At 43.3% G+C, this 17794-nt stretch overlaps 1 protein-coding gene across 1 annotated transcript; it reads left to right on the top strand.

The window, feature by feature from the left end:
- Nucleotides 1-251: 251 nt before the first annotated feature.
- ING2 (inhibitor of growth family member 2) lies at nt 252-5499 on the top strand. Its single transcript, XM_089669639.1, has 2 exons — nt 252-672; nt 4637-5499. Exons 1-2 carry the CDS (start codon nt 252-254, stop codon nt 5302-5304), a joined length of 1089 nt encoding a protein of 362 aa, XP_089525765.1. The 3' UTR covers nt 5305-5499.
- Nucleotides 5500-17794: the final 12295 nt, after the last annotated feature.

Raw genomic sequence — 17794 nt, 5'->3', positions numbered from 1 at the left:
CTCACACTTCCACAGGTTCGCCCAGTAAACTTTGAGGCCCAGCTCACAGCGAGCAGACCAGCACCGAGCTCTCCAACAAGCGGAAGAGTTAAAGCTGAGGGGCGTGACCTAGGTTCAGCCAGGTCCTACCCACATGCACCACCACGCCTCCTTTCGATCCGCTTGCCCAATCAACGCGAGCTGGGGGAAATGCGGGAAAATCCGAACACAATAAAAGCGAGAAAAAAAGGGGCGTCCTGCCTTATAAGGCGATGTACGCGCATGCGCAGAATATCAGCTCGGGCCGCCGGGTTCCAAATTGGAATGCGGCCCCGGAGATAGAGCTCGGGGGAGGCGGCGAGGAGCAACAAGAGCGACGGGACCGGAGCGCCCCACAACTCCGCCCTTCCTCCGAGGCGAGGAGTCAGCCCCCCGGATCCCGGAACTTTGCTGGATGCTCTGATCACGGGACCATGTTGGGGCAACAACAACAACAGCCGCAGCAGCAACAACAGCCGCCACCACCGGCGCCACCGAGCAGCTTCTACTACTCCCCGGGAGGGAGCGGCGGAAGGCTCGAGGAGAGCCAGCTGGTGACCTATGTGGAGGAATACATGGAGTGTATGGAGTCTCTGCCCCTGGACATCCAGAGAACCATCACCGTACTGCGGGAGATCGACACCAAGTATAGAGGTAGGTGAGCGGGGGGCTACACACGTGGCCGGGCTCCCCTATACGGCACCCACCCTCCTTCCCCACACTACAAGGGGGGCCTCGTATAGGGCAATGTTCGGAATTCCTGCACAACACGGGGGATGTCACTGCTGGAACCTCCGAGACACTCGCCGTCCTGTCTAGGTGTCACTCCTGAGCCTCATTCAGCCATTTTGAAAGCTGGAACTGTGGTGGCACTACAGGTCTCAGCGCGGCCTGACAGCTTTTAGTGTGGGCGGGCATTGTACTGATTACGAGCTGCCCTGAAAGGCTCTGAGGAGTTTATTGGCTGTATTTATATGTTGGGAGGGCTGGAAGAGCACCATGGCCGTATGTTACATTGTACCAGCTCTTATATACCGTGTGACGGCTGGGTGCTGACAGGGGCGTCACATCCGGGGCGGGGCCGTGCCCAGGAACACAGCACACACACGTCCCCTGCCGTGTGCCGCCTCCGGTGGGCGGGCTCTGCATACCACATGGATAACGTCATGTCATCCACACCCGGACCTGATATGGCCCGCCCCCTCTATACATGGCAGCCTATGGATACGCTTGGGACACGCCTCCTCTACCCCTTCGGGTCATGTCACTTCTAGATCCTTGTGTCATCCTGCATTCGCCTAATGCAGACACAGCAGCTGGCCGCCCTGTTTATTTATATGGAGCTGGTTATGCAGCCAGTCTCCACCTTCTCTGTGCACACAGGCGGAAACATGCAGCATTTGTCACCATCTACACTGAGATCTGTTTGGAACACGGGAGCATTGTTGCATGTACACAGCTGTAAATGGAATACCCTTTTATTATAGGCACAACAATGTAAAAAAACAATATGAGACACTTTATTGATACAAAACATTCAAATATACATAATATAAGATCATAAAGCTCTTATGATGCCGAAAAAGGTCTCCTAATTGGTATTACAAGCAGGGAGCCTTATTGTCATAACGTATGATGCAGAGAAGGCACCTACCATAACCTGCCATTAGGGTTGACACCTCATCCCTTTAAAACAGAACACATATTAATGACACGGGTTCTGAGGATGATTTATTACAGATAAGGCTCTAAGTGAGTTTAATTACCACGTTAATCAGCCCCAGAACCTGTGTCATTCATATGTGTTCTGTTTTAAAGGGATGAGGTGGCAACCCTACCTACAATGCACACAGCTATGGAAACATTCATGATGCAGCCATGCCTTCAGAGATTGAAAGCTTAAAGTAGAACTTCGCTCTCTCAATTAACATTGACTATTTTTAATCCTTATGCTGCTAGCATTTATATATATATATATATATATATTTTTTACATTTCTTCAGTTCCTTCTTGGTTCCCAGGCCTAGGCAAATTATGTCAGTCATGCATCCCAGGAGTCTTCAGGAGGGGATTTCTCAGCTAAGCACTAGGGCAGATGGATTCCAGGAAGTAAATGCTAGATGAATCATCTGCCCTTACTCAAGATGGCCATAGTCAGAAAATCTAGGGGGTGTTTTTCAAAGTGATTTCTTGGCAAAATAAAGCATGGAGACATTGATGGATGTTTGCTTTAACTGCTTTAGCTCCGCCCCATAGCAGAAATACTGCTACAGGGCGGCATATGTGTGCAAAATCACGTATAGATACATGATTTTTGCATTTTCTGATAGGGGGCACGCACATGCCCTACTCATGCCACCATTCACAGCCGCGGCAGTCATTCACCAGGATGATTACCGAGGAGCTGGTGATTACTCGCCGACACCTGGTGATTACCGAGGATCTACGAGGGGGGGGGGGGGGAGAACTGTTAGTAAACAAAACAGTGCTCCTCCCTGTCAGCTTCATCACACTGCTTTGCATGACTGTCCACAGCACGGCCATGCAGAGCAGTGTGCTTACAGTGAAGCACAAAAACAGAACATCGTGTAAAACAGCACACAGTAAACTCTTTGATTGCCTCAGATGAGAATTCCAGTTATCATTTGTAGAAGAAGGGGAGTGGGGGTGTTGGGATTTTTGTCGGACGAAGTGAATGTGAATTCAATAGTCAGGTTTCTATTGCAAGTTTTGATACCAAGTCTACATCGTTCTCATGTACAGGATCATTGCTTCAGTGTTTGCTGTAGCCTGATCATATTGCTTACAGAGTGATCACAGTGCGGGTAGGATGTATAGGGGAAGCTAAACAAAAATTTGATACACAGTAAAGCTGCCCATAGGTGGATTGATTGAAGCTGAGCAGGGAACGGCAGAGATTTGATCCATCTATGGCTGTTCCCGTTCAAGAGCAGTCAATCTAGTGAACAGTTGTCCTCTCAAATGGGAATGGTGAAATATTTATGTTCGACTAGCACTCCAGCCAATAGTGTTGATCAGTGTATTCTGAGAGCAGAGGAGTCCTCGCTATTAAGAGTAAAATAAGGGAATCCCTGTCATCCTCGAATGTGTGGAAGGGGGAATCTTTGTGTGTGTGTGTGCTTGCTTTTTTTTTCTCCGCAGCCCACTGGTAGTATAAAATAGTAACAAATCATCCATGTTCTGGTTATTGGAGAACTCTGGGCAAAAAAAAAAATTCTCCCTGCTGTGGGGCTGTGCCAGCACTGCATGGGTTAACTGCTCGTTTTGTTCTAGAGGAAAGGACTGCGGAGATTTACTTACCTGACCCGCCGATCCTCCCCACAACAAGACTGGTCCCTTGGCTTCTGCTCCCCGCAGTTCAGTGGTCTTGTAAATGGACTGTTCCCGATGTTGGCACGCACATCACATATTCCATAGACAGGAACAGTTCACTGCTTGGCCATGGGGGAGCGTGGTTTCCCGGAGGATCAACGGGTCAGGAGAGTATGAGCTTTGCACTCACCCCTAGAAAAAACAAGCAGTTGACCCATACAATGTGGGCTCAGCCCCACTGCAATAAAATGTTTGCCTAGAGTTCTGCTTTAATAAATCCTCAATGTTTGTGGTGGATACTTGCAAGAGAACAGTTTTATGGCAAGACTGCTTTTTGTCTTATTTTCATGGTCAAGGCCTCTCCTCCAGCAGATCAGTCATGGGTTAAAGGATTGGTGTACATGCTAAATCCAATCTCAAGTTTGACAGGTGTACCTATATATAAACTCTTGTTTCTAATATTGTTCCAGGTGATTTATTCTATGATTATGTATTGGTAAATATATGGTTAGCATTAGACATAAGGAATATATTTTTATGTTTTTTTTTAAAACCCTGGTTATGAGGGAGTAGCTGTCCTTCTACTAGGATGCAGTGCTTGAGCCACAGCAGGCAATTGCCAGTCCCTAAGACAGTCACTTGAGGTAAGAAGAATGTCATCAACCCATTGTAAGCTTATTTGCCACAGCCACCATCACATTCAGTGTTTAGATTCCAGTTCTAGTTTCATTCTGCAGTTTGTCTAAATGCACTTGACTTAATGTCCTAGTGCACCTTTTAAAAAGATAACAAAAACACCCACATTGATAGAAGAATAAAAACACATTTTTTGCATTTGTGCATCCAGAGTGCTGCAGCCACAATCAGTTCATTGCAGGAGCAATGCATGGGTACCTGCTGACTCTTCAACCTTACCACCCAGCCCTGGCTCCGTATAAAGGTGGGGACCTACTATAGCAGGGCTGGAGGACGTAAATGCTGGACTACAAGGGAGGTGACTTCACCATACTTGTGCTCCATTGAGATCTACAGGGTGACACATGGGACTTGTAGTCCTCCTAGCCACAGATCAGTGTGAATAAATGACACGGTTGTGGGGGGCATTCACAGCCCTGCAGAATTCAGACAGATGCTGGAGGAAGAAAAACCTTGTGATTTAGGTAACTGGAAGGTTATGATGTGGGGAATGTGACAATGTTAAGAGTGTTCATAACAACCTCATCCTGTATAATGATTTATAGATTTGCCACCCTATAGACATTTATTGTTCCTTTTTCATCTGCAGAGGCGCTGAAGGAGATTGATGAGGTCTCAGAGAAGCATTCTAATGAAAGTGATCCACACCAAAAGAAGCGTTTATTACAGCAACTTCAGAGAGCTCTTATTGTGACCCAGGAACTGGGTGATGACAAAATTCAGCTTGTCACACAGGTACTGGAATTGGTAGAAAATAGGACTAAGCAGATTGATGCCCTTGGCAAAGGCTTCTTTGAGCCAGATGAAAGTGAAAAACCTTCAGAAAAGTCCAAATCTGAATCCAATACAGCCGAGCGCTCTACTCGGAGACCTCGCAGACAGCGCAATAGTGAGAGTCGGGACTTGTGTCACATGGTCAATGGAACAGATGATGGTGATGAACCACCCAAAGAAAAGAAGGCCAAGTCTTCCAAGAAAAAGAAACGAACCAAAGCCAAGCAGGAAAGGGAGGTGTCCCCAATTCCATTTGTAGTGGACCCCAATGAGCCAACGTACTGCTTGTGCAATCAAGTGTCTTATGGGGAGATGATAGGATGTGACAATGAGGAATGTGCCATAGAGTGGTTCCATTTCTCCTGTGTCGGACTTACCTATAAACCTAAGGGCAAATGGTACTGTCCTGACTGCAGAGGGGACAATGAGAAAACCATGAACAAAAACACAGAAAAAACAAAAAGGGACCGGAGGTCAAGATAATATTGTGTTATGGTTTTTTTTTTTTCTTTTTTTTTTTTTTTGTTTCGTGTTTTTTTTTTTTTTTTTTAAGTGGGTTTATTGTATAGTTTTCTGGACTTTTTTTTCTTTTTTTTGTATGTGGGAACAATGTTTTAGGTATAAGTGATACTAATTTTAATAGCGTTGCAATATTAAAATTTGTTATGGCTGTAGTTACATTTTGTCTTGACAAGATTCTTTTTAGGCTAGAACACCTTAACAAGGTTCCACTTGCAGTCAACCAGTGAGTAGTGAAGTAAAATGTTGCAAAATTTGGTGGTCTGTGCAGAGCTAGATTGGAGAACAGTGAACATTAGAAGGCAATGCTAAACACTACAATACTTGTTCATTGCCTGCTTTGGCTTCAGTGGCTTGGAAAGCACTGAGATTGCCAGGTAACAACCACTTTGAGTGAGGTTAGCAATGGCAGCCTGCATATTTATTTCAGGTCTTCTTGAGCCCTGGTGCACACTGATGCGGTGCGGGAAACATCGATTCCTGTGCGTTTCACACACGGCACTGCAATTGTGCTGTGTGCATGCGATTTGCTGCGGGTGTCAATTAAAAGTTAACAAGACCTTTAAAAGCAGTTTGCAAAACACAGTGCATTTGCTTGCACTGAATCCACATGGGTATGAACACCCATGCTATTCGGTTCCAGTGCAAAAAACTTCCTGAACCTTTTTAATGTGGATGCTGTGCGATTCGAGCCATTGAATATGAATGGGCCCAAATCACACCACACAATTGCATGTGATTTGCACAGGAATACAGTGCGATTTCTGTGTGGCAGTGCGAACTGGGGCTGAAGGGGATGCTTCAGTATTGTAGGCAGTGCCATTTTTACTTTTATTTGAAGACTGTAATTATGTGTGTGTGGGAAGGGAAGGAACTGAACACCAGGCCAGCCTGCAAAGCCGAGCGTAAATACTTGCCTATCCTTCCATCTAAGTGAAAAACCGTCACTGATTTGCCAAAGACTGCTCAGCATTCAGCACAATTTTGGGTGTGTCCCATGTCTGGTCCCCTGCTAACCTCTGTGGTTCCTTCCATCACTATCTGACTTCTGGGTCATTTAGTAACATAGAAGCCAGTGGATGAATCGGAGCTCAGCGGGAGGCCATCAGCATTTGTTGGAAGTGTTTGATTTCAGAATGATTATTTTTATCCTCAGCAGAGCTCCATGACAAGGGCGGCAGAACAGATACCTATGCATACTTTTGTTTGCAGTCTTTACTTGTGCTTAGTTCTTCATACAGGGTGACAGTTGTTTTAACACTTTGGGGTGTCTATCCTGTGTTTCCTGCAGCCCTCACGGTTTGCTGAACACCCACTGCCATATCATAATGGTCCCCTGTAGTGACGTACTTTACTGTGCAAAAGTTTTAGGCAGGTGTGAAAAAATGCTGTAAATTAATGATGCTTTCAGAAATAGAAGTGTTCATAGTTTATTTTTATCAATTAACAAAATGCAAAGTAAATGAACAGAAGAGAAATCTAAATCAATATTTAGTGTGACCACCCTTTGCCTTCGAAATAGCATCAGTTCCTCTAGGTACACTTGCACACAGTTTTTGAAAGAAACTCGACATGTAGGTTGTTCTTGGAGAATTAAAGTGGAACTTTAGTTAGAGAAATAAGTCCTGCTAGATCTCTTCAGAATGGCCCCTTTTGCAGGCATAGCTATGTAAAGCATTAAAAATAAGTGCCTATACTGCTTAAAATCCGGTATTACACTCTCACCCTGCTCTGCACATGCTCACTTGCTGTTTTTTGGCACTGCCAAATTTGTAGAGTCCAATCTGCTGACAGCGTAAAGTTTTGCTGTTGCTCAGGACTTTGGGCTGAAGCAAAATGGCAGCCTCCAGCAAAAAAAAAAAGTGCTGGAGGCAAAAATTTTGGTAGCATGATTCTTACCATAGAATGTATGCTCCTTGCTAAAGAACATTTTTTTTTTTTTTTTTATTATTATTATTAAGTTGTGGGTAAAGTTCCACTGTAAGCACAGATCTGTAGATGTAGGCTGCCTTGAATACTTCAGTCTCTCCATGTAATCCCAGACAGACTCGATTACTGAGGTCAGGGCTCTGGCGGCCAAACCATAACTTCCAGGACTCCTTGTTCTTTACGCTGAAGATAGTTGCTAATGACATTGGCTTCCCTGATGGTATGGCATGATGGATAAGTATCTGCCTGTATTTCTCAGCAATGAGGACACTCTTAATTCTTGCCTAATCTCCAGCTCCATTTGTGGAAATGCAGCCCCAACCTTGCAAGGAACCTCCACCATGCTTCATTGCTGCACCACTCTCCAGCCCTTCAGTGAACAAACTGCCTCCTGCTACAGCCAAATATTCAAATTTTGACTCCACAGTCCAGAGCACCTGCTGCCATTTTTCTGCACACAATTCCTATGTTTTCTTGCATAGTTGAGTCACCTAGCCTTGTTTTCATGTTGAGGGTGTGGGTTTTGGCTGCAATTCTTCCATGAACACCACTTCTGGCCAGACTTCTCCAAACAGTAGATAGGTGCAGGACAACGACCCTAAACATACAGCCAATGTCATTAAGAACTACACTATCTTGACAAAAGTATTAGGATGCCTGCCTTTACATGCACGCACGCACACGAACTTTAATGGCATCTGAGTCTTAGTCTGAAGGGTTCAGTATTGAGTTGGCCCACACTTTGCAGCTATAACAGCTTCAACTCTTCTGTGAAGGCTGTCCACAAGGTTTAGGAGTGTCTATGGGAATGTTTGACCTTTCTTCCAGAAGCACATTTGTAAGGTCAGGCACTGATGTTGGATGAGAAGGCCTGGTCGCAGTCTCCGCTCTGATTCATCCCAAAGGTGTTCTATCAGGTTGAGGTCAGGACTCTGTGCGGGCCAGTCAAGTTCCTCCACCCCAAACTTATCCATGTCTCTGTGGACCTTGCTTTGTGTACTGGTGCGGATGTTGATGTTGGAACAGAAAGGGGCCATCCCCAAACTGTTCCTACAAAGTCGGGAGCATGAAATAGTCCAAAATGTCTTGGTATACTGATGCCTTAAGAGTTCCTTCACTGGAACTAAGGGGCCAAGCCCAACCCCTGAAAAACAACCCCATGCCATGATCCCCTCTCCAGCAAACGTTATACTTGGCACAATGCAGTCAGGCTAGTACCCTTCTTCTAGCAACCACCAAACCAGACACGTCCATCAGATTGCCAGATTGAGAAGCGCGATTCGTCACTCCAGAGAACATGTCTAGAGTCAACTGCTCTAGAGTCCAGTGGTGGCATGCTTTACACCACTGCATATGATGCTTTGCATTGCACTTGGTGATGTGCGGCTTGGATGCAGCTGCTCGGCTGTGGAAACCCATTCCATGAAGCTCTCTACGCACTGTTGTTGTGCTAATCTGAAGGCCACATGACGTTTGGAGGTCTTTAGCCATTGACTCTGCAAACAGTTGGCGACTTCTGCGCTCTGTGCTTCAGCATGCACTTACCCCGCTCTGTTATTTTACGTGGCCTACCACTTTGTTACTGTTGTTCCCACTTTGTTACAATATCACTAACAGTTGACCATGAAATATTTAGTAGCAAGGAAATTTTACAGATGGGTTTATTGCACAGGTGACAACCTGTCATGGTACCATGCTTGAATTCACTGAGCTCCTGAGAATGACCCATTCTTTCACAAATGTTTGTAGAAGCAGTCTGCATGCCTATGTGCTTGATTGTATACACCTGTGGCCATGGAGGTGATTGGAACACCTGAATGATTTGGAGGGGTGTCCCAATACGTTTGGCAATATAGTGTATCTTTAGTGTAAAGAAGAACAAGGAGTCCTGGAAATGATGGACTGGCCCCCCACAGACCCCTGATCTCAACATCATGGAGTCTGTCTTGGATTACAAGAGACAGAAGGATTTGAGGCATCCTACATCCACAGAAAATCTGTGTTCAGTTCTCCAAGATGTTTGGAACAACCAACCTGCGAAGTTCCTTAAAAAGCTGTGTCCTGTATAAGAATTGATGTTGTTTTGAAGCCAAAGGGTATTCTCACCAAATACTAATTTAATTTGGATTTCTCTTCTGTTCATTTACTTTCCATTTCATTAATTAATAAAAGTAAACTATATTAACACTATTTCTGAACGCATTCTTAATTTACAGCATCGGCCATACATTATAGAATTTGCCTGTATGCTTTTTTTCCTTTAAATTACCCAAAAGCATATAATATGAGGTCAAACCTGCAACACTTTCAATTTTCATGCAATCAGGCAGCCCTTTCACTACATAGTTGAAGGTAAATCCACAGAAAACTGAATAAGAAAATTTTATAATATATGGCCAGCTAAATGTCATCTAGTTAGGATTTACACATTTTTTAAGCCCCCGGTCACATCGGGTGCGTTTTGCATGCCAGGCAACTTGCAAATCGTGCCAAGTCGCACCCTATTGTCTGCTATTAAAGCGTTCATATCGGCGCGGTTCCAACTTGGTCGGAGCCACATCGATTTTTAAAGTTGTGCATGTACTACTTTTGTTGCAATTTGCATAGACATCTGTGTCAGATGTCTTGCAAATTGCAAGGAAATCGTCAGGTCACCCAAATTTGAAATTGCGTGACTTCACTGTAAGTCGCACTTTGGTGTGATCGGGGTGTAAAGCACAACTAAACCCAGCGATTTAAATTTTCAGAAAACTGTTAAATTCTTGGCATGCTGGGAATTCTGTCACATTTGCTTATGCTCTCAACCAAACTGTCAAACCATCAAATGGCTGGTGTTATAATGGGTCACATGTGCAGCGCCTTTGCAGTTGCAGATCAAACAGAGGCTAAGATGGCAGCTTCCTTGGCTGAAAAGGATAAGAGGGCTTAGGTTGGTTTAGTGCTGCTTTTACATATAGAAGATGTCTGGAGTTTTTTACTAAAGCTGCATGTGTGCAGAAGCTGGTGCAGCTCTGCACAGAAACCAATCAGCTTCCAGGCTTTATTGTCACTTAAGCAAGCTAAAGGTAGAAGCTGATTGGCTACCATGCACAGCAGCACCAGTTTTAGTAGATCAACCCCCATAGTCGTCGATTTACTAAAACTGTAGAGTGCAACATATGGTGCAGTTCTGCAGCGAAACCAATCAGCTTCCAGGTTTATTTGTCAAAACTTAAGGTGGAGCTCCAGTCTCCGGTGTAAAAAATAAGTCAGCAGCTACAAAAACTAGCTGCTGACCTTTAACCACTAGGGGACTGCCTACAGTACATATACTGCAGTAAGGCGGACCCTGTGCACAGGATCATGTTTATAAATGTCATCCTGATTTTGGGGTAGGGGGCGCGTGCCCGCCCCACCTGCAGCACAGATCGCGACCGCAGGTGTCAATCACCAGGTCCCAGCCGGTGATTACCCGCTGGAGCCCGGCGATTGCCAGCAAACACTGACAGGGAGCACAGCTGCATTGTTTTCAATGGAGTTCTCTTCCCTGTCAGTTTTCAGCACACTGATCCAGATGGATGAGCTCAACCTTCCGGATCGGGGTGTTACACTGAAGCACACCTCCCTGCCCCCTAGTGAAACTCCCCGCACACAGTTAACCCTTTGATTGCCTTCTGTTAACCCCTTCCTCCCCAGTGCCAAAGTACAGTGTCCGTGCTTTTTTTTTTTTGTTGCACTGATCACTGTATTGGTGTCACTGGGGATGTCAGTGACCCCAAGTCAGTTCCCCCCCCCAGTGTCAGAATGTCTGCCGCAGTCCCGCCATAAGTCACTGATCGCCACTATTATTAGTATAAAAAAACAAAAATACAGTATCTATACCGCCATTTGTAAACGCTATAACTTTCATGTAAACCAATTAATTTACACGTAATGGGATTTTTTTGTAGCAAAGACATGTCGCAGAATATATTTTGGCCAAAATTTATGACAAAATTTGATTTTTAATTTTTTTTTACTGGACATGTTTTATAGCAAAAAGTCCACAATATTGTTTTTTTCTCAAAATTGTCGGTCTTTTTTTTTCTTTATAGCGCAAAAAATAAAAAATGCACAGGTGATTAAATACCACCAAAAGAAAACTCAATTCGTGGGGGGAAAAAAAGGACGTAAATTTCATTTTGGTGCAGCATTGCATGATCGCGCAAGTGTCAGTTAAATTAAATCAGCGCCATAACACAAACCGATTATATAACAGCTTCCTGACCGCCCTATAGCAGAAATACTGCTGCAGGGCGGCACAGGTATGCAAAATCACATATATATATGTGTGTGTGTGTGTGTGTGATTCGCATTCCCGTAGTTTTCACTCCCCTCCCAGATAGCATCAGATTGCCCGTTAGCACACCTGTAATCATATTTAACCCCTTGATTGCCAGGAACACGCTCATACACAATAAACCTCCATTGCTAGTATAGTGTCTGAAAGGATAAATATCTTTGATCAGATCAGCACTATACCAGCGTTCACATTAGTATAGCGTCCCCAAAAAGTAGCGTTAGCGGGATCATCCCCGGCACCTGCCAGCACCTGCGTTTAGCTCCTACGCTTACCCCCTCCCCCGTCCCCCAGCAAGTGCAGTGTCTGTAAATCACTGTCACTTGATACACTGCACACAAAACCGCAGTGTTCGCAGAATCAGGCCTGATCTCTGCTAGCACTTATTGGTAAATTATGATGACTCTCATATGGAGCAGAGTGCCAGTACTAGTGCTGGGCTACGTTTTGGTGAACTGGCGAGCACCAGTGGCCTAGTACATCTTGGTCTTTCACATACCAGCACTGCAGTATCACTTAGTGACGTGGCGAGTCCCGTAAGTGCAGTACAAGCTGGTGCGGTGACGAGCATAAGTATTGTCCCGCAATCACCAAGAATTCGCACACAGGCCCGTAGAGCCCCTAGTATCCTTTCCGGATGTGCTTGCAAATCCCGATTGGCAGCCCTCAAATTCTGCAGCACCCGTACTTCCCCCATTCACTGCCCAGCCCGGAATTCAGGTGGAATCCCCAAATTTAACTACTCCCCTTGATTTTTTGGAGCTGTTTTTCACAGAAGATCTGTATGCATTGATTGTGGATCAAAGCAATTTATCACCGCCAACACAAATTCAAACCTTGCCAGACCATTCGCATGGAAACTCATTACGGTTTCCGAATTTACATTTTTTTTGGACCTTACCCTCAACATGGGCATTACTAAAAAAAATGAATTGCGGTTGTATTGGTCCACAGACCCGATTCATCATATGCCCGTGTTCTCTGCTGCCATGGCCAGGCATAGATATGACAGTATAATGTGTTTTATGCATTTCAACAGTGACCCTGAATTTGACCGTCTCCACAAAATTCAGCCCTTCGTAAATCACCTTAACCAAAAATTTGCAGATGTCTATACTCAACAGCAAAAAATCTGCATTGATGAGTCCCTCATTCATTTTTCTGACTGCCTTGCATTCAAACAATTTCTCCCCAGCAAGCGTGCCAGATATGGGGTCAAGATGTTGAAGACCTGTGAGAGGGCAAGAGGCTATACATATAAGTTTCGGATTTACGAGGGAAAAGATAGTCACGTGGAGCCCCCCGGATGCCCAGACTACATGGGGAGCAGTGGCAAGATAGTTTGGGACTTAGTGTCATCATTTCTCCATATGGGGTACCACTTATACGTGGACAATTTTTATTCAAGCGTGTCACTATTTAGACATTTGTACAATCTAGGAACTGGTGCATGTGGCACAGTGCGACCTAATGTGTGCCCACCATTAGAAGTGGGTGGATGTAGGGCGGTATATTCTAATAGTGGGCATACCACACACTTTTGCTGACAGAGATTTCTTCTCTTTTTTTCATTCAGCCCACAGGCTGCATACAAAAAAAAAAAGAACATAGCATACAGTTGTGTTCAAAATAATAGCAGTGTGTTGAAAAAAGTGAATAAAGCTCAAAATCCTTTTAATAGCTTTTATTTCCATACACACAAATGCATTGGGAACACTACACATTCTATTCCAAATTAAAACATGAAGAAAAATATATCAAATTTGTGTTGTTCTTCTAAAAAAATTGAAGAAAATTGAATATTAGACTGTTCAAAAAAAAATAGCAGTGTTTGTATTCTTCTTTACAAACTCAAACATTCACTATATAAACTGAAAATGTTTTGAAGATTTTGCTTTCCTTTGAATCACATATGAATATTTCATTGTATAATCACTGTTTATGAGAACTGCTGTACATCTGTGTTGCATGGAGTCAACCAACTTCTGGCACCTGTGAACATGTATTCCAGCCCAGGATGATTGGACTACATTCCACAGTTCTTCTCTATTTCTTGGCTTTTCTTCAGAAACTGCATTTTTGATGTCACCCCACAAGTTTTCTATTGGATTAAGATTCGGGGATTGGGCTGGCCACTCCATAACGTTAATCTTGTTGGTCTGGAACCAAGATGTTGCACGTTTACTGGTTTGTTTGGGGTCGTTGTCTTGTTGGAACACCCATTTCAAGGGCATTTCCTCTTCAGCATAAGGCAGCATGACCTCTTCAAGTATGCTGACGTATTCAAACTGATCCATGATCCCTGGTATGCGATAAATAGGCCCAACACCATAGTATGAGAAACATTCCCATATCATGATGCTTGTGCAACCATGCTTCACTGTCTTCACAGTGTACTGTGGCTTGAATTCAGTGTTTGGAGGTCGTCTGACAAACTGTCTCCGGCCACTAGACCCAAAAAGAACAATTTTACTTTCATCAGCCCACAAAATGTTGTGCCATTTCTCTTTAGGCCTGTCAAAGTGCTGTTTGGCAAATTGTAACCTCTTCAGCACATGTCTTTTTTTCAACAGTGGGACTTTGCGGGGGCTTCTTGCAGATAGCTTGGCTTCATATAGGTGTCTTCTAATTGTAACAGTACTCACAGGTAACTTTAGACCTTCTTTGATCTTCCTGGAGCTGATTGTTGGCTGAGTCCTTGCCATTTTGGCTATTCTTCTATCCATTCGAATGGTAGTTTTTCGCTTTCTTCCACGTCTTTCAGGTTTTGGCTGCCATTTTAAAGCATTTGCGATCATTTTAGCTGAGCAGCCTATCATTTTCTGCGCTTCTTTATATGTTTTCCCCTCTCCAATCAACTTTTTAATCAAGGTACGCTGTTCTTCTGAACAATGTCTGGAACGACCCATTTTCCTCAGAATTTCAGAGAGAAATGCACTGTAACCAGCATGTACAACATTTGCTGCCTTCCTTCCTTCCTTCCTTAAATAAGGGCAATAATTGCCACCTGTTTTTCAAAGAATGAATGACCTCACTAATAGAACTCCACACTGCTATTATTTTGAACATGCCCCTTTCAATTAGTGATTCAATTACACAGAATCAGCAGCATGCATGTCATGACTGTTGGGTCTGTTGGATTTCTATTACTCTGCTACACCTGCTAGTAAATTATTTGCCATGTAGAAATATAATTTCTACCAAAAACAGTGATTGATCAAGTTAGTGATGTCTGACTGCTATTATTTTGAACACAACTGTATATACCCAACAAGGAACAGCGACGTACTGGTACATCACTGGACTTTGAATGGTTATAACAGGATGATGCCTTCAGCCTGCGGCTTTCATGTAAAAGCAATCCTAGTGGCTAATTAGCTGCAGGATTGCTTTTACAAGCAGCTGGATATGATGCTCCCGCTGCTTTCCACGGCCTTCTCGGGCAGTCCTGTGCCATCGTATGAACCTGAGAATGCAGCCGCTGTTTCTTTCAGCTGACCATAGAGCTGATTGGAGACCGGAATGGTGCCAATCATCTCTATAGTCTAAGAAATCAGAAGCTACGAGCATTTCATCACTTCAGTTTTGCAGGATATAAACAGCGCCATTTGTAAATTGGGAAAGCATCTGATCACACCTATCTTGGTTTGATTAGATAATGTAAGGGCAGAGGAGATATCTAGAGTCTGATAGACCCCAGATTTCTCAAAAAAGAATATATGACAATGCCCATTGAAGTTATTGGGGATATTTGCATTCCCTGTGATACCATTAAAAGTGATTAAAAAAAAAAAATGAAAGGGACAGTGTAAAAATAATTTAAAAAATCAAAAGAAATAAAAAAAAAGAAAAAAATCACACTCACCCCCTGCGCGCGCACACCTGTGTGCGCAAGCATTGACCCTTTGAACGGCAGATCAAGGGCAGTAATTCTAACACTAGACCTCCTCTGTAAATTTAAAATGATAGCTTGTAAAGGCTTTTAAAACGTTTCCTATGGATATTAAAAACGTATGCAGTTTGTCGCCATTGCACAGGGCATGCGTAGTTTTAAAGCATGTCATGTTTGGTATCTATTTACTTGGCATACAATCATATTTTATATTTTACCAAATTGGCCAATATATTGTGTTTTTGTGCATTAAAGTAAAAAAAGTGTATTTTTTAAAACAAATTGCATTTGCAAAATTGCTGCGCGAATACTATGTGACATAAAAATTGCAGCACTCACCATTTTATTCACCATTTTATTCACTAGGGTGTTTGCTTTAAAAAAATATATAATGTTTGGGGGTTTCAATTAATTTCCTAGCAAAAAATACAGATTTGTTTTCATGTGAACAAAAAGTGTCAGTTAAATGATTTATTGCTCACACATGCCATGGGTATATATAAAATTACTCCCCAAAATACATTCTCCTACGTCACCCGAGTATGGGGGTACCACATGTGAGAGATGTTTTGGCAGTCTAGCCAAGTACTGGACCCCAAAATCCAATAAGCACCTTCAGGCTTTTAAAGGGCTTTATTTCCTCATTACACTTCCTGACTACCTATCACAGTTTCGGAGGAGCTGAAATGCCAGGATAGTACCCCCCCCCCCAATTACCCCTTTTTGGAAAGTAGACACCCCAAGGAATTTGATAAGAAGCATGGTGAGCATTTTGCAGATCTCGTTTGTTGCCACAAGTTTTTGGAAAATGAAGAAAAAAAACAAAAACATTTTTTCTTTTCTTATTTTATATTTCATAACCTTGTGAGAAAAAATTAGATCTGCAAAATACTCAACATGCCTCTTTTTAAATTCCTTGGGGTGTCTACTTTCCCAAAGAGGGTGATTTGCGGGGGGTTTGGTGCTATCCTGGAATTTCAGGGCCTTTCGAATCTGTGATAGGTAGTGAGGAAGTGAAATAAGGAAGTTACGCACCCTCAGGCTTTCAAAGTAGTCATTGGAATTCAGGCTCCTGTATGTGGCTAGGCTCCCAAAAAGTGTCACACATGTGGTACCCCCATACTCGGCAGAAGTAGCAGAATGTATTTTGGGGTGTAATTCCACATATACCCATGGCTTGTGTGAGAAATATATCATTTGAATGACAACTTTGTGTAAAAAAAAAAAAAAATTTTGTCATTTTCCAGAAACTTGTGGAAAAAAAAAAAAATCTTCCATGAACTCAATATGCCTCTCAGCAGATAGCTTAGGGTGTCTACTTTCCGAAAAGGGGTCATTTGGGGGTGTTTGTACTATCCTGTTATTTTAACACCTCAAGAAATGTGATGGGCAGTCAGAAAGTAAAAGCTGTGTAAATTCCATTATCTATACCATAGTTTGTAGACGCTATAACTTTCACACAAAGCAATCAATATACACTTACTGGGATTTTTTTTAACCAAAAACATGTAGCAGAATACATTTTTGCCTAAATATATGACCTAATTTTTTTTTTTTTTTTTTTTTTTTTATGACAGAAATGAGAAAATATTGTTTTTTTTCAAAAAAGTTATTTTTTTCTCAAAACGTTTTTTGTTTATAGTGCCAAAAATAAAAAGTGCACAGGTGATCAAATATCACCAAAGGAAAGCTCTATTTGTGTGAAAAAAGGACATAAATTTCATTTATGTACCGTATTGCATGACTGCGCAATTGTCAGTTAAACTTGTGCAGCACTGTATAGCAAAAAAAATGGCGTAAATTGCAGTATCTATACCATAGTTTGTAGACGCTATAACTGTCACACAAAGCAATCAATATACACTTATTGGGATTTTTTACCAAAAACATGTAGCAGAATACATTTTGCCCTAAATTTATAACTAACTTTGAGTTTACTATATATTTTTTATAGCCGAAAGTAAAAATATCCTTTCTCCCTACGTCTTCCAGGACAGCCATCTGAGACCTTGGGCTCCTCCCTCCGGGTCAGGAAACACACCATCCCCCATGCCTTTAAAAGGCGGGCCTCCGGGCCTCACATCCAGTTTTTTGTGTTTCCTGAGCCGGAAGGATGCACGCCGTAGGAGCCAGGGTGATCCTCGCACCCTCAGGAAGGCTGGCCTGGAAGGGTGTGGTGCGGTCTGTACCTCCGTCCCCGGTGCCTTCCACGTGGTGGGGCTGGCATCTGGTGGTGTCCTTCAGGCCCAGGTGGGTAACCGGCGCTGCCGCATGTCACTGGGGCTCGCCCCGATCGTGGTCTCTCCTCTGACCCG

This window comes from Staurois parvus, unplaced genomic scaffold (genome assembly GCF_062004578.1).
Source record: "Staurois parvus isolate SC_StPar_1 unplaced genomic scaffold, SC_StPar_1.0 ptg000080l, whole genome shotgun sequence".
Classification (NCBI taxonomy): domain Eukaryota; kingdom Metazoa; phylum Chordata; class Amphibia; order Anura; family Ranidae; genus Staurois; species Staurois parvus.
Note: the sequence above shows the minus strand (reverse complement) of the source record. Positions and strands in the feature narration are given on the sequence as shown.

Excerpts from the sequence above, each read along its gene's own strand:
- ING2 (XM_089669639.1), top strand. The coding sequence starts at position 252 with ATGTACGCGCATGCGCAGAATATCAGCTCGGGCCGCCGGGTTCCAAAT. Across the intron at positions 673-4,636 it reads GATCGACACCAAGTATAGAG|AGGCGCTGAAGGAGATTGAT; the intron begins GTAGGTGAGCGG and ends TTTCATCTGCAG.